Genomic DNA, 25357 nt, shown 5'->3' with positions numbered 1-25357 from the left:
CAGACAAGGAAAGTCATATGGGTACCCTGGGTCATCGACCTCCAGACAAGGAAGTCATACGGGTACCATGGGTGATGATCTCCAGACAAGGAAAGTCACACGGGTTCCCTGGGTCATCGATCTCCAGACAAGGAAAGTCATACGGGTTCCCTGGGTCATCGATCTCCAGACAAGGAAAGTCATATGGGTTCCCTGTGTCATCGACCTCCAGACAAGGAAAGTCATATGGGTACCCTGGGTCATCGACCTCCAGACAAGGAAAGTCATACGGGTACCATGGGTGTTGATCTCCAGACAAGGAAAGTCACACGGGTACCCTGGGTCATCGATTTCCAGACGAGGTAAGTCATACGGGTACCATGGGTCATCGATCTCCAGACTAGGAAAGTCATACGGGTTCCTGGGCCATCGACCTCCAGACAAGGAAAGTCATATGGGTTCCCTGGGTCATCGACCTCCAGACAAGGAAAGTCATATGGGTACCCTGGGTCATCGACCTCCAGACAAGGAAAGTCATATGGGTACCATGGGTGTTGATCTCCAGACAAGGAAAGTCACACGGGTTCCCTGGGTCATCGATCTCCAGACAAGGAAAGTCATACGGGTTCCCTGGGTTGTTGATCTCCAGACAAGGAAAGTCATACGGGTTCCCTGGGTCGTCGATCTCCAGACAAGGAAAATCATATGGGTACAATGGGTTGTCGATCTCAAGACAAGGAACGTCATACGGGTACCATGGGTTGTCGATCTCCAGACAAGGAAAGTCATACGGGTTCCCTGGGTTGTCGATCTCAAGACAAGGAAAGTCATACGGGTTCCCTGGGCCATCGACCTCCAGACGAGGAAAGTCATACGGGTACCATGGGTCATCGATTTCCAGACAAGGAAAGTCATATGGGTACCCTGGGTTGTCGATCTCCAGACAAAGAAAGTCATATGGGTACCCTGGGTCGTCGACCTCCAGACAAGGAAAGTCATACGGGTTCCTGGGTCATCGATCTCCAGACAAGGAGAGTCATACGGGTACCCTGGGTCATCGATCTCCAGACAAGGAAAGTCATACGGGTTCCCTGGGTCATTGACCTCCAGACAAGGAAAGTCATATGGGTACCCTGGGTCATCGACCTCCAGACAAGGAAAGTCATACGGGTACCATGGGTGATGATCTCCAGACAAGGAAAGTCACACGGGTTCCCTGGGTCATCGATCTCCAGACAAGGAAAGTCATACGGGTTCCCTGGGTCATCGATCTCCAGACAAGGAAAGTCATACGGGTTCCCTGGGTAGTCAATCTCCTTACAAGGAAAGTCATACGGGTTTCCTGGGTTGTCGATCTCCTGACAAGGAAAGTGATACGGGTACCATGGGTTGTCGATCTCCAGACAAGGAAAGTCATACGGATACCGTGGGTTGTTGATCTCCAGACAAGGAAAGTCATACGGGTTCCCTGGGTCGTCGATCTCCAGACAAGGAACCAGGGTCATCTCCAGACAAGGAAAGTCATACGGGTTCCCTGGGTTGTCGATCTCCAGACAAGGAAAGTCATACGGGTTCCCTGGGTCATCGACCTCCAGACGAGGAAAGTCATATGGGTACCATGGGTCATCGATCTCCAGACAAGGAAAGTCATACGGGTACCATGGGTTGTTGATCTCCAGACAAGGAAAGTCATACGGGTACCCGGGGTCGTCGAGCTCCAGACAAGGAAAGTCATATGGGTTCCCTGGGTCATTGACTTCCAGACAAGGAAAGTCATAAGGGTACCCTGGGTCATCGATGTCCAGACAAGAAATGTGATACGGGTTCCCTGGGTTGTCGATCTCCAGACAAGGAAAGTCATACGGGTTCCCTGGGTTGTCGATCTCCAGACAAGGAAAGTCATACGGGTACCCTGGGTCATCGATCTCCAGACAAGGAAAGTCATATGGGTTCCCTGTGTCATCGACCTCCAGACAAGGAAAGTCATATGGGTACCCTGGGTCATCGACCTCCAGACAAGGAAAGTCATACGGGTACCATGGGTGTTGATCTCCAGACAAGGAAAGTCACACGGGTACCCTGGGTCATCGATTTCCAGACGAGGTAAGTCATACGGGTACCATGGGTCATCGATCTCCAGACTAGGAAAGTCATACGGGTTCCCTGGGCCATCGACCTCCAGACAAGGAAAGTCATATGGGTTCCCTGGGTCATCGACCTCCAGACAAGGAAAGTCATATGGGTACCCTGGGTCATCGACCTCCAGACAAGGAAAGTCATATGGGTACCATGGGTGTTGATCTCCAGACAAGGAAAGTCACACGGGTTCCCTGGGTCATCGATCTCCAGACAAGGAAAGTCATACGGGTTCCCTGGGTTGTTGGTCTCCAGACAAGGAAAGTCATACGGGTTCCCTGGGTCGTCGATCTCCAGACAAGGAAAGTCATACGGGTACAATGGGTTGTCGATCTCAAGTCAAGGAACGTCATACGGGTACCATGGGTTGTCGATCTCCAGACAAGGAAAGTCATACGGGTACCCTGGGTCATCGATCTCCAGACAAGGAAAGTCATATGGGTTCCCTGGGTCATCGACCTCCAGACAAGGAAAGTCATATGGGTACCCTGGGTCATCGACCTCCAGACAAGGAAAGTCATATGGGTACCATGGGTGTTGATCTCCAGACAAGGAAAGTCACACGGGTTCCCTGGGTCATCGATCTCCAGACAAGGAAAGTCATACGGGTTCCCTGGGTTGTTGATCTCCAGACAAGGAAAGTCATACGGGTTCCCTGGGTCGTCGATCTCCAGACAAGGAAAATCATATGGGTACAATGGGTTGTCGATCTCAAGACAAGGAACGTCATACGGGTACCATGGGTTGTCGATCTCCCAGACAAGGAAAGTCATACGGGTTCCCTGGGTTGTCGATCTCAAGACAAGGAAAGTCATACGGGTTCCCTGGGCCATCGACCTCCAGACGAGGAAAGTCATACGGGTACCATGGGTCATCGATTTCCAGACAAGGAAAGTCATATGGGTACCCTGGGTTGTCGATCTCCAGACAAAGAAAGTCATATGGGTACCCTGGGTCGTCGACCTCCAGACAAGGAAAGTCATACGGGTTCCCTGGGTCATCGATCTCCAGACAAGGAGAGTCATACGGGTACCCTGGGTCATCGATCTCCAGACAAGGAAAGTCATACGGGTTCCTGGGTCATTGACCTCCAGACAAGGAAAGTCATATGGGTACCCTGGGTCATCGACCTCCAGACAAGGAAGTCATTACGGGTACCATGGGTGATGATCTCCAGACAAGGAAAGTCACACGGGTTCCCTGGGTCATCGATCTCCAGACAAGGAAAGTCATACGGGTTCCCTGGGTCATCGATCTCCAGACAAGGAAAGTCATATGGGTTCCCTGTGTCATCGACCTCCAGACAAGGAAAGTCATATGGGTACCCTGGGTCATCGACCTCCAGACAAGGAAAGTCATACGGGTACCATGGGTGTTGATCTCCAGACAAGGAAAGTCACACGGGTACCCTGGGTCATCGATTTCCAGACGAGGTAAGTCATACGGGTACCATGGGTCATCGATCTCCAGACTAGGAAAGTCATACGGGTTCCCTGGGCCATCGACCTCCAGACAAGGAAAGTCATATGGGTTCCCTGGGTCATCGACCTCCAGACAAGGAAAGTCATATGGGTACCCTGGGTCATCGACCTCCAGACAAGGAAAGTCATATGGGTACCATGGGTGTTGATCTCCAGACAAGGAAAGTCACACGGGTTCCCTGGGTCATCGATCTCTAGACAAGGAAAGTCATACGGGTTCCCTGGGTTGTTGATCTCCAGACAAGGAAAGTCATACGGGTTCCCTGGGTCGTCGATCTCCAGACAAGGAAAATCATATGGGTACAATGGGTTGTCGATCTCAAGACAAGGAACGTCATACGGGTACCATGGGTTGTCGATCCCCAGACAAGGAAAGTCATACGGGTTCCCTGGGTTGTCGATCTCAAGACAAGGAAAGTCATACGGGTTCCCTGGGCCATCGACCTCCAGACGAGGAAAGTCATACGGGTACCATGGGTCATCGATTTCCAGACAAGGAAAGTCATATGGGTACCCTGGGTTGTCGATCTCCAGACAAAGAAAGTCATATGGGTACCCTGGGTCGTCGACCTCCAGACAAGGAAAGTCATACGGGTTCCTGGGTCATCGATCTCCAGACAAGGAGAGTCATACGGGTACCCTGGGTCATCGATCTCCAGACAAGGAAAGTCATATCGGGTTCCCTGGGTCATTGACCTCCAGACAAGGAAAGTCATATGGGTACCCTGGGTCATCGACCTCCAGACAAGGAAGTCATACGGGTACCATGGGTGATGATCTCCAGACAAGGAAAGTCACACGGGTTCCCTGGGTCATCGATCTCCAGACAAGGAAAGTCATACGGGTTCCCTGGGTCATCGATCTCCAGACAAGGAAAGTCATACGGGTTCCCTGGGTAGTCAATCTCCTTACAAGGAAAGTCATACGGGTTTCCTGGGTTGTCGATCTCCTGACAAGGAAAGTGATACGGGTACCATGGGTTGTCGATCTCCAGACAAGGAAAGTCATACGGATACCGTGGGTTGTTGATCTCCAGACAAGGAAAGTCATACGGGTTCCCTGGGTCGTCGATCTCCAGACAAGGAAAGTCATACGGGTTCCCTGGGTTGTCGATCTCCAGACAAGGAAAGTCATACGGGTTCCCTGGGTCATCGACCTCCAGACGAGGAAAGTCATATGGGTACCATGGGTCATCGATCTCCAGACAAGGAAAGTCATACGGGTACCATGGGTTGTTGATCTCCAGACAAGGAAAGTCATACGGGTACCCGGGTCGTCGAGCTCCAGACAAGGAAAGTCATATGGGTTCCCTGGGTCATTGACTTCCAGACAAGGAAAGTCATAAGGGTACCCTGGGTCATCGATGTCCAGACAAGAAATGTGATACGGGTTCCCTGGGTTGTCGATCTCCAGACAAGGAAAGTCATACGGGTTCCCTGGGTTGTCGATCTCCAGACAAGGAAAGTCATACGGGTTCCCTGGGTCATCGATCTCCAGACAAGGAAAGTCATATGGGTTCCCTGTGTCATCGACCTCCAGACAAGGAAAGTCATATGGGTACCCTGGGTCATCGACCTCCAGACAAGGAAAGTCATACGGGTACCATGGGTGTTGATCTCCAGACAAGGAAAGTCACACGGGTACCCTGGGTCATCGATTTCCAGACGAGGTAAGTCATACGGGTACCATGGGTCATCGATCTCCAGACTAGGAAAGTCATACGGGTTCCCTGGGCCATCGACCTCCAGACAAGGAAAGTCATATGGGTTCCCTGGGTCATCGACCTCCAGACAAGGAAAGTCATATGGGTACCCTGGGTCATCGACCTCCAGACAAGGAAAGTCATATGGGTACTATGGGTGTTGATCTCCAGACAAGGAAAGTCACACGGGGTTCCCTGGGTCATCGATCTCCAGACAAGGAAAGTCATACGGGTTCCCTGGGTTGTTGGTCTCCAGACAAGGAAAGTGATACGGGTTCCCTGGGTCGTCGATCTCCAGACAAGGAAAGTCATACGGGTACAATGGGTTGTCGATCTCAAGTCAAGGAACGTCATACGGGTACCATGGGTTGTCGATCTCCAGACAAGGAAAGTCATACGGGTACCCTGGGTCATCGATCTCCAGACAAGGAAAGTCATATGGGTTCCCTGGGTCATCGATCTCCAGACAAGGAAAGTCATACGGGTTCCCTGGGTAGTCAATCTCCTTACAAGGAAAGTCATACGGGTTTCCTGGGTTGTCGATCTCCTGACAAGGAAAGTGATACGGGTACCATGGGTTGTCGATCTCCAGACAAGGAAAGTCATACGGGTACCGTGGGTTGTCGATCTCCAGACTAGGAAAGTCATACGGGTACCCTGGGTCGTCTACCTCCAGACAAGGAAAGTCATACGGGTTCCCTGGGTTGTCGATCTCCAGACAAGGAAAGTCATACGGGTTCCCTGGGTTGTTGATCTCCAGACAAGGAAAGTCATACGGGTTCCCTGGGTCGTCGATCTCCAGACAAGGAAAGTCATATGGGTACAATGGGTTGTCGATCTCCAGACAAGGAAAGTCATACGGGTACCATGGGTTGTCGATCTCCAGACAAGGAAAGTCATACGGGTTCCCTGGGTTGTCGATCTCCAGACAAGGAAAGTCATACGGGTTCCCTGGGTCATCGACCTCCAGACGAGGAAAGTCATACGGGTACCATGGGTCATCGATCTCCAGACAAGGAAAGTCATACGGGTACCATGGGTTGTTGATCTCCAGACAAGGAAAGTCATACGGGTACCCGGGGTCGTCGAGCTCCAGACAAGGAAAGTCATATGGGTTCCCTGGGTCATTGACTTCCAGACAAGGAAAGTCATAAGGGTACCCTGGGTCATCGATGTCCAGACAAGAAATGTGATACGGGTTCCCTGGGTTGTCGATCTCCAGACAAGGAAAGTCATACGGGTTCCCTGGGTTGTCGATCTCCAGACAAGGAAAGTCATACGGGTACCCTGGGTCATCGATCTCCAGACAAGGAAAGTCATATGGGTTCCCTGTGTCATCGACCTCCAGACAAGGAAAGTCATATGGGTACCCTGGGTCATCGACCTCCAGACAAGGAAAGTCATACGGGTACCATGGGTGTTGATCTCCAGACAAGGAAAGTCACACGGGTACCCTGGGTCATCGATTTCCAGACGAGGTAAGTCATACGGGTACCATGGATCATCGATCTCCAGACTAGGAAAGTCATACGGGTTCCCTGGGCCATCGACCTCCAGACAAGGAAAGTCATATGGGTTCCCTGGGTCATCGACCTCCAGACAAGGAAAGTCATATGGGTACCCTGGGTCATCGACCTCCAGACAAGGAAAGTCATATGGGTACCATGGGTGTTGATCTCCAGACAAGGAAAGTCACACGGGTTCCCTGGGTCATCGATCTCCAGACAAGGAAAGTCATACGGGTTCCCTGGGTTGTTGATCTCCAGACAAGGAAAGTCATACGGGTTCCCTGGGTCGTCGATCTCCAGACAAGGAAAATCATATGGGTACAATGGGTTGTCGATCTCAAGACAAGGAACGTCATACGGGTACCATGGGTTGTCGATCTCCAGACAAGGAAAGTCATACGGGTTCCCTGGGTTGTCGATCTCAAGACAAGGAAAGTCATACGGGTTCCCTGGGCCATCGACCTCCAGACGAGGAAAGTCATACGGGTACCATGGGTCATCGATTTCCAGACAAGGAAAGTCATATGGGTACCCTGGGTTGTCGATCTCCAGACAAAGAAAGTCATATGGGTACCCTGGGTCGTCGACCTCCAGACAAGGAAAGTCATACGGGTTCCCTGGGTCATCGATCTCCAGACAAGGAGAGTCATACGGGTACCCTGGGTCATCGATCTCCAGACAAGGAAAGTCATACGGGTTCCCTGGGTCATTGACCTCCAGACAAGGAAAGTCATATGGGTACCCTGGGTCATCGACCTCCAGACAAGGAAGTCATACGGGTACCCTGGGTTGTCGATCTCCAGACAAGGAAAGTCATACGGGTACCCTGGGTCATCGATCTCCAGACAAGGAAAGTCATATGGGTTCCCTGTGTCATCGACCTCCAGACAAGGAAAGTCATATGGGTACCCTGGGTCATCGACCTCCAGACAAGGAAAGTCATACGGGTACCATGGGTGTTGATCTCCAGACAAGGAAAGTCACACAGGTACCCTGGGTCATCGATTTCCAGACGAGGTAAGTCATACGGGTACCATGGGTCATCGATCTCCAGACTAGGAAAGTCATACGGGTTCCCTGGGCCATTGACCTCCAGACAAGGAAAGTCATATGGGTACCCTGGGTCATCGACCTCCAGACAAGGAAGTCATACGGGTACCATGGGTGATGATCTCCAGACAAGGAAAGTCACACGGGTTCCCTGGGTCATCGATCTCCAGACAAGGAAAGTCATACGGGTTCCCTGGGTCATCGATCTCCAGACAAGGAAAGTCATACGGGTTCCCTGGGTAGTCAATCTCCTTACAAGGAAAGTCATACGGGTTTCCTGGGTTGTCGATCTCCTGACAAGGAAAGTGATACGGGTACCATGGGTTGTCGATCTCCAGACAAGGAAAGTCATACGGGTACCGTGGGTTGTTGATCTCCAGACAAGGAAAGTCATACGGGTTCCCTGGGTCGTCGATCTCCAGACAAGGAAAGTCATACGGGTACAATGGGTTGTCGATCTCAAGACAAGGAACGTCATACGGGTACCATGGGTTGTCGATCTCCAGACAAGGAAAGTCATACGGGTTCCCTGGGTTGTCGATCTCAAGACAAGGAAAGTCATACGGGTTCCCTGGGCCATCGACCTCCAGACGAGGAAAGTCATACGGGTACCATGGGTCATCGATTTCCAGACAAGGAAAGTCATATCGGTACCCTGGGTTGTCGATCTCCAGACAAAGAAAGTCATATGGGTACCCTGGGTCGTCGACCTCCAGACAAGGAAAGTCATACGGGTTCCCTGGGTCATCGATCTCCAGACAAGGAGAGTCATACGGGTACCCTGGGTCATCGATCTCCAGACAAGGAAAGTCATACGGGTTCCCTGGGTCATCGACCTCCAGACAAGGAAAGTCATATGGGTACCCTGGGTCATCGACCTCCAGACAAGGAAAGTCATACGGGTACCATGGGTGATGATCTCCAGACAAGGAAAGTCACACGGGTTCCCTGGGTCATCGATCTCCAGACAAGGAAAGTCATACGGGTTCCCTGGGTCATCGATCTCCAGACAAGAAAAGTCATACGGGTTCCCTGGGTAGTCAATCTCCTTACAAGGAAAGTCATACGGGTTTCCTGGGTTGTCGATCTCCTGACAAGGAAAGTGATACGGGTACCATGGGTTGTCGATCTCCAGACAAGGAAAGTCATACGGGTACCATGGGTTGTCGATCTCCAGACTAGGAAAGTCATACGGGTTCCCTGGGTTGTCGATCTCCAGACAAGGAAAGTCATACGGGTACCATGGGTTGTCGATCTCCAGACAAGGAAAGCCATAAGGGTACCATGGGTTGTCGATCTCCAGACAAGGAAAGTCATACGGGTTCCCAGGGTCATCGATCATCAAACAAGGAAAGTCATACGGGTACCCTGGGTCATCGACCTCCAGACAAGGAAAGTCATACGGGTTCGCTTGGTTGTCGTTCTCCAGACAAGGAAAGTCATACGGGTACCCTGGGTCGTCGATCTCCAGACAAGGAAAGTCATACGGGTTCCCTGGGTTGTCGATCTCCAGACAAGGAAAGTCATACAGGTGCCCTGGGTCATCAATGTCCAGACAAGGAAAGTCATACGGGTTCCCTGTGTCGTTGACCTCCAGACAAGGAAAGTGATACGGGTTCCCTGGGTTGTCGATCTCAAGACAAGTAAAGTCGTTCGTCTACCCTGGGTCGTCGATCTCCAGACAAGGAAAGTCATACGGGTTCCCTTGGTCGTCGATCTCAAGACAAGTAAAGTCGTTCGTCTACCCTGGGTCGTCGATCTCCAGACAAGGAAAGTCATACGGGTACCATGGGTCGTCGATCTCCAGACAAGGAAAGTCATATGGGTACCATTGGTCATCGATCTCCAGACAAGGAAAGTCATACGGGTACCCTGGGTCGTCGATCTCCAGACAAGGAAAGTCATACAGGTACCCTGGGTCATCGATCTCCAAACATGGAAAGTCATACGGGTACCCTGGGTCGTCGATCTCCAGACAAGCAAAGTCGTACGTCCAGCCTGGGTCGTCGATCTCCAGACAAGGAAAGTCATACGGGTACCCTGGATCATCGATCTCCAGACAAGGAAAGTCATACGGGTACCCTGGGTCATCGATCTCCAGACAAGGAAAGTCATACGGGTTCGCTGGGTTGTCGTTCTCCAGACAAGGAAAGTCATACATATGGGTACCCTGGTACCCTGGGTCGTCGATCTCCAGACAAGGAAAGTCATACGGGTTCCCTGGGTTGTCGATCTCCAGACAAGGAAAGTCATACAGGTGCCCTGGGTCATCAATGTCCAGACAAGGAAAGTCATACGGGTTCCCTGTGTCGTTGACCTCCAGACAAGGAAAGTGATACGGGTTCCCTGGGTTGTCGATCTCAAGGCAAGTAAAGTCGTTCGTCTACCCTGGGTCGTCGATCTCCAGACAAGGAAAGTCATACGGGTTCCCTTGGTCGTCGATCTCAAGACAAGTAAAGTCGTTCGTCTACCCTGGGTCGTCGATCTCCAGACAAGGAAAGTCATATGGGTACCATGGGTCGTCGATCTCCAGACAAGGAAAGTCATATGGGTACCATTGGTCATCGATCTCCAGACAAGGAAAGTCATACGGGTACCCTGGGTCGTCGATCTCCAGACAAGGAAAGTCATACAGGTACCCTGGGTCATCGATCTCCAAACATGGAAAGTCATACGGGTACCCTGGGTCGTCGATCTCCAGACAAGCAAAGTCGTACGTCCAGCCTGGGTCGTCGATCTCCAGACAAGGAAAGTCATACGGGTACCCTGGATCATCGATCTCCAGACAAGGAAAGTCATACGGGTACCCTGGGTCATCAATCCCCAGACAAGGAAAGTCATACGGGTACCCTGGGTCATCGATCTCCAGACAAGGAAAGTCATACGGGTACCCTGGGTCATCGATCTCCAGACAAGGAAAGTCATACGGGTAACCAGCGTCGTCTGTCCCAGAGATAAGGGCTGCTCTGTGACCGCGCCCATACATTGGATCCAAGACGGACGAGGAGGCTATCTCTGGATACCACTAAGTTTTAGGTCGAAAGTTAACGAAGAGCTCGTGCTGTGATGAACGGTTTCTGTCATTTTAGGCATGACACCAAAATGCAAATATCATGTATATACAATATTTGAAAGTGTTATCCCAAATATAAGAGATGCTACATTTGAACACTTTCTGAAAAACAGTGTGTGTTCATAGCAATGGGAGCAGTGCTATTTCCACTTGTCTGATGGGTACACATAGTACATTACCTAGACTGCAGTTGTCATGCTTCCATTTTTGTGGAAGCTGCGACGGCTGAGTGGGTTAGATCGTTTGTACTGGCGATTAGGTGCCTGACACTGACAGTGTTGGTAAGAATCTCGGACTGGACCCTAAAAAGGTACTAGAAACTGTTCTTTACTGAGAGGGTATAATCACAAATATAATACATGTGATGTATAATATTATATTACCGCTTTCTAAAAAGCATAATATATTCATCCCCTATATTGAAGCCCATTTCTAGTGTTCCCAGCCGTTATATTTCTGCAATATTGCTAAAAGCGGCGTAAAACATAACTCACTCATCCTCTATATAATCCACAGTAGGCCAAAAGAGGAAATATGGGGAATACTGCACTCACACCCGTCAGATGCCAGTTTTACCACACTTGTTGGCTATATTCGCTGTCTGAGCCGAGGAAATCAAAGTCTTATTGTCTCTAACGAGAATGAGTGTGGCAGTTTATTCTTATCCCACATTAAACATATGTATTCAAGTACATACAAATATAAATTTGTGTGCGTTTAACTGTCTGGACTGAAACCGGTCGCTGTTGTACAGACCAGCACGGGATGCTATTGTTGACTATTTTGGGAGTTTGGAACTATGATATACGTATTCATGTGAATGTCATGGTAGTAAGTTCCACACATTATACATGGACTCCGAGGACACAGCGCCCAGCGTGTCCAGACACAGGGGGAAATACAGACTAGCTTCTTTCCGCCACGCTGCAGCTTTTTGTATTTTATCAACTTGAAGTGGAAACTGTTATCTATATGTCCATGGCAACTAAATATAGCTGGAGTGGATGTCAGAACAGATCTGTGTATAGCTCATGTAAATGGCTGGTGTGAAGAGTAAGACGTACCTGTTTGGTTGTATACGTCCGCTGTTGCTCAAGAAGCATCATGATGTGTGACCTTCGCGAAGCCGGGTTATCCGAGCAACCCGAATAATAAGTCGCCTCTTGATTGCGAGGGTAATATTGTTCTTTCTTGTCAAGTAGAGAGGTAATGTTATCGAGATGACAAGTTAATATTTTCAAATGAGTAGCACATACATGAGTTACTCGTGTGTAAAATCTATTTTATAAATAACTTAACATGTCTTACAAAATTGAGAGATTATCACAATTGCATCGAGTTTAGTATTGAAACATAAGACGTTGTTTGGTTTGCTGCTGGTAGTAGTATGCCAATGTTCAGTGTACTGCGGCCATGTTGACAGAACAGAGAAATCTGCTGTTCATTTCAAACTAACGCCGAGTATTAACCTGTATGTATCAGTATTCTGTTGTTAACGATGTCTATTACACTATTTGTACTACTTACTTTCTGCAGGATCAGTGCATGACGAAAAGTAGACATAGCGGGTTAAGGGAGTACAGACGTCTTTCTAGTTCAGTATGCGCTACTATTTTCCGCAAATCACTAACCATGTTTCCCCTTCAGAATGTTACGCAACACGCGCCTGCAAAACAAGCATCTCATGTCAAGGGAAGGTGCCAATACTGGCGACCGCTACAAAGAGAACCAATTCCTAATGGTAACGGCAGCAAGTCTAGTATGTTGTCATGTAATGGTTCTTGTCTCTTTGCAAACCAATATGATTCTGATAAATCCCTCGTTTGTTGATGTCTCTTCTTAATGTACCAAAGAAAAGGGGCAGTTTCATCTATCCCTTTCCCAGTCACCTTCAGATTAAGTATCTGTAGGAGTTATCCCCCTTAGACCATAAAACCCATTTGGTACGGAATGAAAGCGTGTGACGTCAGACATTTAGAAGGAATAGTTCGTGCTTCCGCTTCTGTGAGTGCCATCATCTGCAGAACAAAACAACAAAATATTCTCTTCAAAACAACGGTGGAAAACAAGCATTGATACAGAACTAAAAGTGTGACAGGACGACTGCAGGCTATTCAGGAATATATATATTTCATTTTTCTTGCAGCCTTTAACGCTTCATTAATGAATCTCGATGTTTTCATATAGCCAGCAATGATGGCTACACTGTAGACAATAACCGTTCAAACGTATTCGACCATGTATTCTGGTGCATATACCGCCAGAGGCCGACCTCTGTAGAAGCAGCTGAAACGACAACAGCATTAAACTTGTCAATTATGGTTTCAAGTACTGAATTTTTAGATTTTGATTTAACCAGAGACCATATAATAGATATTATATGGTCTCTGATTTAACTACTGTGGAAATATAAAAAGAATTTATCTTAAAAAAATTGAACTATTGTTGACCGTAGTATTTGTTTTAATCCATTGTCATATTACTTACACCAGTTGATTAAATGAACGAATTCATTAATTTTAAACGAACAGGAGCAATACTTTATGCAACAGAATGACGAGAGAGTCAGAGCTACCGTCTCGAAGCACAGCGGAAATCAAGTTTTATTCAAGTACCGTTTTCTTCTTCTACTATATAGTTATATGATTTCTCTAAGTATACAGGGGCTGATTTACATTTTCTGAGCACTACTGGCTTGAGAAGACATTACCATTATCTATTTTTCCACATAAATCCCTTTGGATCTAAGCCTCGTAGAAGCCTTTTGTTCATGCTGAACGCGAATACATCAATCTGATGGCGAATACATCAATCTTTGTCTGTACTGATCGTGAATACATCAATCTTTGTCAGTGTTGAATGTGAATGTACCAATCTTTGTTCATGTTAAGTGTGAATACAGTAATGTTGTCCATGTTGAACATGAATACTTCCATCTCTGTCCATGGTGAATGTGAATACTTCCATCTCTGTCAATGGTGAATGTGAATACTTCCATCTCTATCAATGGTGAATGTGAATACTTCCATCTCCGTCCATGGTGAATGTGAATACTTCCATCTGTCCATGGTGAATGTGAATTCTTCCATCTCTGTCCATGGTGAATGTGAATACTTCAATCTCCGTCCATGGTGAATGTGAATACTTCCATCTGTCCATGGTGAATGTGAATACTTCCATCTCTGTCCATGGTGAATGTGAATACTTCCATCTGTCCATGGTGAATGTGAATACTTCTATCTGTCCATGGTGAATGTGAATACTTCCATCTCTGTCCATGTTGAATGTGAATACTTCCATCTCTGTCCGTGGTGAATGTGAATACTTCCATCTGTCCATGGTTAATGTGAATACTTCCATCTGTCCACGGTGAATGTGAATACTTCCATCTCTGTCCATGGCGAATGTGAATACTTCCATCTCCGTCCATGGTGAATGTGAATACTTCCATCTGTCCATGGTGAATGTGAATACTTCCATCTGTCCATGTTGAATGTGAATACTTCAATCTCCGTCCATGGTGAATGTGAATACTTCCATCTGTCCTTGGTGAATGTGAATACTTCCATCTGTCCATGTTGAATGTGAATACTTCCATCTCTGTCCATGGTGAATGTGAATACTTCCATCTGTCCATGGTGAATGTGAATACTTCTATCTGTCCATGTTGAATGTGAATACTTCCATCTCTGTCCATGGTGAATGTGAATACTTCCATCTGTCCATGGTTAATGTGAATACTTCCATCTGTCCATGGCGAATGTGAATACTTCCATCTCCGTCCATGGTGAATGTGAATACTTCCATCTGTCCATGGTGAATGTGAATACTTCCATCTGTCCATGTTGAATGTGAATACTTCAATCTCCGTCCATGTTGAATGTGAATACTTCCATCTCCGTCCATGGTAAATGTGAATACTTCCATATGTCCATGGTGAATGTGAATTCTTCCATCTGTCCATGTTGGATGTGAATACTTCCACCTCTGTCCATGGTGAATGTGAATACTTCCATCTCTGTCAATGGTGAATGTGAATTCTTCCACCTCTGTCCATGGTGAATGTGAATACTTCAATCTCCGTCCATGGTGAATGTGAATACTTCCATCTGTCCATGGTGAATGTGAATACTTCCATCTCTGTCCATGGTGAATGTGAATACTTCCATCTGTCCATGGTGAATGTGAAGACTTCCATCTGTCCATGTTGAATGTGAATACTTCCATCTCTGTCAATGGTGAATGTGAATACTTCCATCTCCGTCCGTGGTGAATGTGAATACTTCCATCTGTCCATGGTGAATGTGAATACTTCCATCTGTCCATGGTGAATGTGAATACTTCCATCTCTGTCCATGTTGAATGTGAATACTTCCATCTCTGTCCATGGTGAATGTGAATACTTCAATCCGTGTCTGTACTGAATGTATTATTCTTTGTTTTTGTTGAATGTGAATACTTCAATATGTGTCTATGTTGATTGTAAATACGTCAATCATTGTACAAACATATTGCACACGTTGTACACACCGAATGACACACTGAACATTCCATGTTTTCCTGCAGCTCTCGTGTCCCACAAGCATATGCAATATTCAGGAGATAACCACATTGTTCAGTCTTATGGTTTTAGTTCAAGGCTCTTGTGTTGGCTGCATCCCACTGATCAAGCTGTTAGTGGACAACTTCATACCGAAACAGTTGGTATGCCTATGATACCCTTTGCTGGCGATATCCTCGTTTTCAAGCATTAAAGGCGCTGTACAACATACAGTTCAATCAGTTATATACTGATGCTTGTGTGCTAAATGTGAATGACTACATTAGAGTAATACACTGACAAAAAGTCCTTTACAAAGCACTGTATTTTGAACCACTGATTTTCACTAAATACCGCTATCCAAACATAATCTATTTCAAATGTTGGGCTTTTCGATACTGTTTTAAATGCATCTATCATACCCTGTATTAAGATAGTTGCTTCTGGTAGGTTTCTGAATGGGCAACACTTCCGATCGATAAGGTGTAACTTTCATATGCCCAACTCGGAGAAACAAACTTCTAGCGGAAATACCATAATTATGTTATCTCATGCTCCCATGGAATGCTGTTCAGCCACCATTTGTTATACAAGGGCGATACCTCTGGGCGGGTTTAATGTGCACTAGCCAAACTGAAGTGGGTATTTTCGGGCAAATACTTTGTCAGCTTTCGGTGTGATGAAAAATACTGATGTAATAGTCTATTATATTATTGCCAATACACCAGATTTCTTAACTTTCGTCAATGTTATATATTGTAAAATAATTGTATTGCTCTCTGTTTTGTAAAATCCACTAGCCTAATCAACATTGTACGAAATATCCTAAACATCTTTAAAGCTGTACAAAGGGCAAGCGCAGACTATCACGTCACATTAGGAGTCTTGACCTTCAATGTCATCCAGTCAAGTCTTGCAAACCATGGCACACAACACTTAGTCCCTACCCAACAATACTTCCTGAATGATACCATAAACAAATAAATATGTTTATCACCAAGCGACAATGACATGATAGGTAATCTGGTGCCCTTGCAAAAAACCTTTGATTTCCCATGATTTATTATAAAATTTCATGTTTCACGGTTTGACCTTGAATGTCCCTGAGCGTACATGAAGGTAATCAAGTTGATGTGATCCAGACCCTGCCTCCGAGATCATAAACACTCTATTTTGTCTGATCAAGTTACCATGAAAACAAACTAATTACAGTCCTACTAACACCCTCAACTTCAAGGTCATCCAGTCAATTCCAGAACAATTCTTGGTTGGGTTACAAATATGAAGACTCCTATCTGCCAATACTTGTTGGAGGACACTATTACCAGTCATTTTGTTGATGTATAATCTTTATCTGACCTCCACATTTGACATAGTAGTTAACATTAGACGTGTTGGGGCTGAGAGTCAGTCAGAATTGAATGAACTGATTCTGAATTTTGGTGAAATTCAGTTTTAGTTTGTATTGTTTGGTATGTATAACCCAGTCTTCACATAATTCCCCAAAAGTTGATATGATGAGGACCCAATCCGAAAGATCACGTTCCATCATACCTCTTTCAGAAATGGTCAGGTTATTATTATTTCCAGAAGGACATTCCCCAGGGTTGTATAAAGTATTAAGTTTATCACAATGGTGATAAACAATGGTGGCCCAACAGGACGTCAGTGCTTTATATTATCTGCCAAGTTTCAATGAAGAAATCTCCCACAGTAAAGAGATTCCTTAATTCAATTTGTAAATAATACCTATGATAGATGAAGTTGAGAACTATTCATGATGTCTCAAAACATTATTGTTGATATATTTGCACACACTTTCCACTATTGGATGTTTGTTTCCTGAACACATGTTCAATTTCTTCAAGGAATGACTGCAATATTCAAACCTCTTGCACAAATTGAGTCATCACCATTTGTGGGTAACAAGCATATCAAGGACAGGCTTCACTAGGTCAACAGTTTCAGAGATGACACCCACCCTGACAGCCAAGCAGGCCCCTCTAAAAAGGTCACCTGACTGGTCAGATACCTACATTATACATGCACAGTAATAATACATTACACCATGTAACACCAGGTTGTGGTGCTGATGGAGCGTACCAGAAGGTATCAAGAGAAGCTAATACACAACAAGGTCATTTCTATAAACTTTATACATTTTTATTTTCATTTGTTTTATTACAAGTTATAACAATATTGTACACCTCTGTGCTGATATTGCTTTCAGGATGCCGGCTCAGTTGGAGGGAGTTACTTCCCTTGAAACCATGTTTAGGGCGTGGAACAAGGATTATCGTGTGTCACAAATGTTTGGGCATTTTGCTGAGTTGGTCATCCATCTCAGATTTTTGGCATGTATAATTGCTCTTTGGATAATTTGGCCTGGAAATCTGACATGGATTAACCTGTTTGGTAGAACGTAAGTTTTTAAATATCTAAACATATGTTCCAGTACTAAAAACGGTAAATCTTCATCCTTCCACATACTTCTGAAAAATCTGTTGTCAGTGTGGTTCCTGCAACTTACTGAAGAATAAAAAGTTTGTATCTTGTGGAAGCATGGTAATATCAATGCAATTACAGTGAACTTCCATTTGGTAAATTTTGAATTTTGAAAGTCAAGTTAACTCGAAAGCTCCCAATGGCCCTGTTTATTGACCTTGTCAAATAACACTTACAGTAATATTTAAGTACAAAACCTCTGTACATTGCTGAACATACAAAATGAAAGCTGTGAACACAATGAAAATTTATGTTTGAGGAATGAAGTAGTACAGTTGAAGTGTTCATAGGAAGATAAAAGTATGGTTAATATCATCTAAAAGAATCCAATCTCATGGTATTGTTCATAATAGTTTTATCATCCTTTGAGCATTTCTGACTTTGAATTTATAATATACACAAACCATAGAAATAAATAAAATGCATAGTAGACTCATTCAATCATAGTTGCATTAAAACAAAACACTGCCAACTGTAACCTGTTTATACATGCTAACAGTAAACTAGTGACACTATAAGAAAATTAAAAGCATATATACATAAACTAATCCTTCAGGGTAAAACGCATAACTTAAAACACAAAGTGCACCTTTGAGCCGCAGTTCTAGAAAATAAACGCTTAATCAGTAACAAAACAATGTCCAAAATGGCGGGGCATAAAACACAATTTGTGAAATGTTCCTAAACGACAGGTACTTTCATCGAATGTGGTACGAAACAAAAGTGTGAACTTTCAAGCACCTTTTGAATATCTAATATAAATGAAACTGTAGCAAATTGTTCCAGTGAGCTACCTCAGACAAATCTAACACATCACATAGAAACTTCACAAGCCTTTGAAATACAACCTACTTCCATATTTCCAGGAGATAAACTTTTGTCATCACATCAACATTCTGTTTAATATTAAAGAGAGATTTACACAACTATTTGAGCTTCAAATGATATGATAATATAAATCTATGCATTTCAAATACATTCAACTACAACAGGTTGTCAAGCCTATTGAATGAAAGGATGAATGTGTCATGTAGGTTATCTCCTCAGAAATTTACCATTTCAATTACAATTTCATTAAAAATACCAAGAAATTTCATTCAGCAGGCCATAATCCAGTCCACATATTATTGCCATAATGATTAAAAGGCTGTGTATTTCTGAGAGACAATTCACATGATGTGCAAATACTGGAGAATGTATGATATGCATGATACACTCGTCAGTTACATACAACAAATAAATGAGAAAGACACGGTACAAACTGAACCCACTTCCAACTACCAAAGTAACAACTATCAATCTCCGAAATGAAACTAAGACGTTCACTAATAGCTTGAACTCACAGCATTTTACAACAAAATGCTGTTCAAAAACAGTACTAAAATTATGACAAATGTACATAATTCTCTTAAACTGGAGTGCATCTTGCGTAGATCAAATTGCATCTGATATGCCTTGTCAGAAACTGTCTTAACTGTTAGGATCAGTTCTAAGATATTACAATAAGAAAGTTCAACTTCAACACACGTTGACAGACATAAGAGAATAGTTAACAAGTGAGACACACACAGTAACACACAGTCGTGGTCTACTCTCATACACTCCTCCATGCTGAGGAGGGAAGCCTCTCTTACCTGGGCCTTCCCCCTCTCTCCATCCATCACTCGCAACACTCATACTTCTGTACATGCTGGGCACAACGAAACATTTACTTTCAATATTTACATACATCAACTAAACAGCAATATTTACAAAAATCTAGAGTTTCTTAAAGACAATAACGCACACATCTTATGGGTTGAAAGAATAACTGAGAAAGACAAACTCAAATTGGGACATCACTTGTCCAATATTTATGTTCCGTTTGAAAATACATACTTATCACATGTCCTCTCTCAGAGATCCTTCTTCCCCATTTCACAATCTGCACGTAGTCTGCACATTGGATATAATCACATGTGTCAAGTGTCAAGTCACATGATCTGCAGTCCATTTGCATAGCTGATCACACGAAACAATGGATGTTCATAGCTTCACTACAACATGATGATTCTCGTCTTACACTGCAGTGCATCAAGAGAATCCCTCAAATACATTCAAGGAAATTACAAGCAACATTGATGACACACCTAGATTGTTAAGACTACATCATATTTTTGATCTAATCACTGGTAAAGTAGAACATGGAATCTTGTTGTGGCATATGTTGCTATACTTTCAATGTATTCACTACCTTCAATGGAACATATCTGTACACATATAAAGAGGAGAAAGTGGACACTGAGGGAAGATTACGCCAACTAACGCTAGTACCAGGACTACGCTGTTAAGCCAATAGCTTAAAAACATGTAAAAATACCTTTCAGAAAGCTAACATATCAACATGATTTATTTGGGGATGTTGGAATACTAAAAGTTGTTATAAATGACCACTGTTTTTTTCAGGTGGAGATTCTCTAGTGAGCTTTACAGCAGCCATCTTGTACGTTAGTCTTTATCCAGTTGACATCAACACTGTGCACCAAATCCTCTCTTGCACCGAATCTGGACTGATATGAATATGATTCATACATGTCTTTGCCAATAAATACTTCATATATACAGCTTGGCAATGTTACTGTTCAATCACAACAATAAATGTGTTTGTATGACCAATCACAAAGTTAGTTCACTTGTTCTGCAGGACTGTCCTCTGTTGATGATTGGTCAGATCTCATCCAATTGTGGAACTGCAGACTAGACATTATTTGGCTGAACATTCAAGTGCTTTCCTTTTCGTCAAGCCTTAAGGAGTTGAAACTTTTTTTAAAAGTTTTCCAACATGAAGAAATGTGACCATACCGACCAGTCAGCTGGTTCAAGTCATCACATGACACAGTTGACTACCCAATGCACTTGCGAGATGAATAATGATGTATGATCACAGATTATGTGTGTCAGTGGAGGCTGGCTGGCTACACAAGGAACCCTTCTGACATCTGGGCACCCGCAATTTGAGCTCGGAAAGTTTGTACACTATTCATGATCTTTTTCTGGTGGCCAACCAGGGTAATGCCCAGTGTTATGAGGTCCTTCACACTTATCCTACACACCTGGTCCATTGAGGTGAAGCCTGCTTGTAAGAAATTGTCGATGTAGCGTTCCATCTTGATTGAGATGAGCCAATCTTCGATGCTGGTGAACTGAGTCATGTCTGGTACATTTGGGTCTATGAAGTTGTGAGGTCTGCAATAACAATATATTGTCACATCATAAACAGGTTCCTATAAGTCAGCAAGTCCAGGTCAATATGGTTTCTTGTTCTGAGGATGAAAGAAAAACAGGAAAATGAGCGATGTCATTCCCCATGTCTTATGGAACCTTAGAACTATATCCCTTGATCCCTTGTATACTGTACTCAGTTTTAATATGCTATGAGAACCGGAGTACTAAAACACATGGTTACAGTAGCAGGATTTTAAATATACGGGAACAAAATTAAACTAATCTGACACATTTGGTCACCAACATCTTAAAAAAGTTTGGCTATTTGTTATAGTTACTGAAGAATCTTAATTTAATTGCAAAATCTAATCGCAAAATGACAAAATTTCCAAGGGAGTTGGACAAATGACACATATCACAGAGATGTATGATGAATCAAGTATAGAGGCACAGAGTAAGCACTTGGTGCATCTTGACATAAACAAAAGGTTGCACCTTTCAACACAAGGTTGTACTGTTGCTAAATTGAGCCCTGGATATAATACTACCTTGGTTTTGCTATCTTTCTGAGTAGTTCTGGTGCCCTGATCAACTTGTCCAGTGTTTTGACAATCTGGGTGAACTTGGGCCGGTGTGAGCGTTCTCTCTGCCAACAATCCAGCATGAGCTGGTGGACAGCCTCGGGACAATCCTGCAACAGTCATCAAGTACATGTAACCAAGGGTCTCTTACAAATATTAATAGCATTTGTACATAACCGTACTTTGTGGACAATTAAGTGATTAATCCTCCTGCAAATGATGCAGTGAGTCTTACAAGAGTCTATACTGAAGGCAGTCTTGTTTAACTAGTGAGTGTTTATGTCACAAAAGGAAACTTCCTGCTACATCACAGTAGCTAACAAAAAACAAGTTCTCATCTAGGAAGACAAGTGCTCACAGTATGAACATAGACATAAAGTTGTAATGCAATGGTTCAAAGCTTCTTCCTTCAGTGAAACTTACCATAGGGGGAGGCAGTCTGTACCCCTTTTCCACAGCCTTGATGACATCCTGGTTAGACCAGTTCCAGTATGGCCGTTCTCCATATGACATAATTTCCCAGTCAACCACACCGTAGCTCCATACATCAGATGAGGAGGTAAACTTGCGGAATGCAATAGCTTCTGGGGCTGTCCATCTTACTGGAATCTTGCCTCCCTGCATCACATTACATAATTAGTACTCAGCTAATTTTATATACATGTGCTATGAAACACTGACTGTGTGGTATGTTTAAATAATTCAAATTTATTAACAACGAGCATGTAACATAATATGCCAAACTTTATGTGACCAACCTTTGTTGTGTAGGCGCCATCTGTTGTGTCAGCTTCCACTTCTCTCGATAAACCAAAGTCGGCAACTTTACATACAAGATTCTCATTCACAAGAATGTTCCGGGCAGCCAAATCCTGAAGAGAAGAGAGGGTATTTTGTTATTTTCTGTGTCTGTATTGTGATAAATATTGTGTCATATTATGATGAATAACTCTACACAAAGCATGACATCCTACCAGCTACTTCATATGGCTCTGGGTCCCACCACATACATACAGCTGAATGTAAAAAGTAGTGAAATTAACATTGAGTGAAGACAGTGTGGCAGCACAACAGATTCACAAAGAAACACCAAGCAAAGGTTTTTTCATAGGGTGGGGATACTCTTCTGAACTTGAATGGCATTAATGTAGCCAAACTGCTCCATTCCACCACTTTCCCTCCAAGAAACAGTAATTGACAATGTATGCCATACTTACTTGAAAGATCAGTCTGGAGAAGTAGGAACAATAACCGCAGCAAACATAATCTGTACACAACTGGTTGACCTAGGCTAATGTGGAATTGACCTACCCTGTGGACATATCCCATTTCAGACAAGTACTTCATCCCAGAAGCAATGCCCCTCATCATCCCCACCAGCTGGATGACTGTGAACTTGCCATCATTGTTCTGAAACAGGTACAGCAACACTTGTAAAGTTCAGCAAAACACCTAGTAATCATATAACACTATTCACTTTGTGTGTAAGATTAATGTTAAAAGAGAGGGATTACAGAATCTGTGTGTCACCAAATGGTATCAATAAAATTGAAGATATCTCTTGAACATCTGATGCATGTTCACAATCCCTCTGTTAGCTGTGTTTGTGATGATTACTCACAACTCTATCCTTAGTCGTTGGAATTTTGAAAGAAAGAGTGTGTCTAACACATTCTATAGTGGCTCTGTGAATAGTTCCACGAGGCATTCATCACTCTGACATTTTCATTATACCTAGGTGAATGTGAAACAAGTGATCTAGGCTCAGCACATTCATGAAATTCATCTTGTGCCACTAATTAACTGTTTTTCAGAAAGACAATAAGGTGTTTTGAGCTTACAAGAAATATCTGTGTATACAACAGGTTTCCTGTCTGTACTCGTAAAGATCGATTGACAAACAACTGACTGAGTGTGTTTACACATTACAGCCAATCAGAGACCTTGAATCACTGGGTAATGGATATTTTAACATTGTGTGAAATGAAAGCATACATCTCATTGGTCAGTATAGTCAGATGATAGAATGCTTCGGTGCATTGAGGATTTGCTCTGTGTGAAGTCTTATGTGTGTTAATGATTTATGAACAAAATTACAAATATCATAATTGTGAGGATGACCGGGATAACAGTGTAATTAGAGCCTTAGAAAATCTAATACTATACCCAAACTGTAATGCTGGCACATCTGGGTATCCATAAATATTCAGGCTAGATAAAAGACGAGAGCTTGCACAAAATTGAATTGTTACAACATTTCAAAGTGTAAGCGGTTGTGTACAAACATCTACTTACCCTGAGGAAAGAGTCTAAGGATCCATTGGCCATGTACTCTGTGACTATCATTATTGGGTTACCTGCAGACAAAACATGGAGGTTAGCCTTCGTCATCTACCTGACTAACAGTGAGGGAACACGTGGCCCAATCATTTCCGGCACTTGCATCCCATAGGCATCCCAGAATCCCATGATTATGGGTTTGAATCCAAGATCTGCCCTGATAATAATTCTTTTGTGGAGTCACTCACGAGCATCATAGCTCTTTAAATATTAAACAAAAATATGTAATTTTCTGAATAAAATTGATATTTTATACTTATCCTGACTCATGCTCTTTTGCTTGTCTTCTTCTTCTTGCGAACATAGTGGAACTCTTGTATCTCCTATTGAAGCTCCCTTCAATTGAAACATACGTAAAATCACTAATCACTACTCACCAAGAGTCGCCCCTCTTTGTTTCCACTGGCGGGAAAGACGGCGCCACCGTGGCCCACATGCTTCACTCTCTCTTGATAACGAGCCCGACACTTGAATTTGCAGGGAAATCCAAAGTGTCATGTGGGGTGGGAGGGCTTACCTCATGAGTCAGGATAAGTATAAAATATCAATTTTATTCAGAAAATTACATATTTTTCCTTATCCTGACTCATGCTCTTTTGCTTGTAGAATCCTACGGACTCAGAGGTGGGAAAAGATACTTTGGATTTAATTAGTGACTTTACGTAAAATAACCCCCTACGGGAACTTCATAATGGCACTGTAAATAAATTAATTTCTGCTGCTATCATACATAAGTTCTACCAGCTGCCATAGATGGGGGGACTATAATAGTAGTTAAAAATAGAAATAAAGCGACTCCAAAGTGGAGAAGCGACCCAACTGTACAAGAAACAAGTACTGGGCTTAAGACTGAACTAGGCTTAAGATATACATGTAGACTAAAGCAAAACTCCGTAGAGTTGTAAGCTTGATATTTACTGTTATAGTATAGTGAGACTACGTCTGAACGTCTACGAGGAACTGTCAACTGCTGTGCAAGGACCAAAGGACCGAAATGGTGAATACCTGAGACGTCCTCGGTGGCGATATCTCTCAGGAAGTGGTTAGCAAACACCATGTCCGATTTCCAGAAGTAGCCCTCCATGATGGTATTCAGCGAGCAATTTCCATGTAGAGCGAGTGTAGAAGCCAGTGCTCTAATTTTGTGAGGGTTTGATGCTCTTGGAGGTTCGAGTCCTGCAGCCTTGTAGGCTCGTAGTATGACAGTTCTGATCCATATAGATATCGTGGTGCGAGTGACTTCGGTCTGTGTCGCTGT

General features: G+C 44.1%; 1 protein-coding gene across 1 annotated transcript in view; it reads right to left on the bottom strand.

The window, feature by feature from the left end:
• Positions 1–17616: 17616 nt before the first annotated feature.
• The window catches only part of LOC124279729 (ephrin type-B receptor 1-B-like), a 98631-nt gene continuing 90890 nt past the window's right edge, over positions 17617–25357 (bottom strand). Inside the window, exons 14-19 of the mRNA XM_046715591.1 lie at positions 24055–24116; positions 23071–23169; positions 22518–22631; positions 22183–22377; positions 21727–21869; positions 17617–21199 (exon numbers count right to left, since the gene is read on the bottom strand). Coding sequence (XP_046571547.1) covers positions 20929–21199; positions 21727–21869; positions 22183–22377; positions 22518–22631; positions 23071–23169; positions 24055–24116 — 884 coding nt within the window. The 3' untranslated portion in view covers positions 17617–20928. The remainder of the gene's footprint in view (positions 21200–21726; positions 21870–22182; positions 22378–22517; positions 22632–23070; positions 23170–24054; positions 24117–25357) is intronic.

The sequence above is a fragment of the Haliotis rubra genome, unplaced genomic scaffold, assembly GCF_003918875.1.
Source record: "Haliotis rubra isolate DU_JTF1 unplaced genomic scaffold, ASM391887v1 Scf255, whole genome shotgun sequence".
Taxonomy (NCBI): domain Eukaryota; kingdom Metazoa; phylum Mollusca; class Gastropoda; order Lepetellida; family Haliotidae; genus Haliotis; species Haliotis rubra.
Note: the sequence above shows the minus strand (reverse complement) of the source record. Positions and strands in the feature narration are given on the sequence as shown.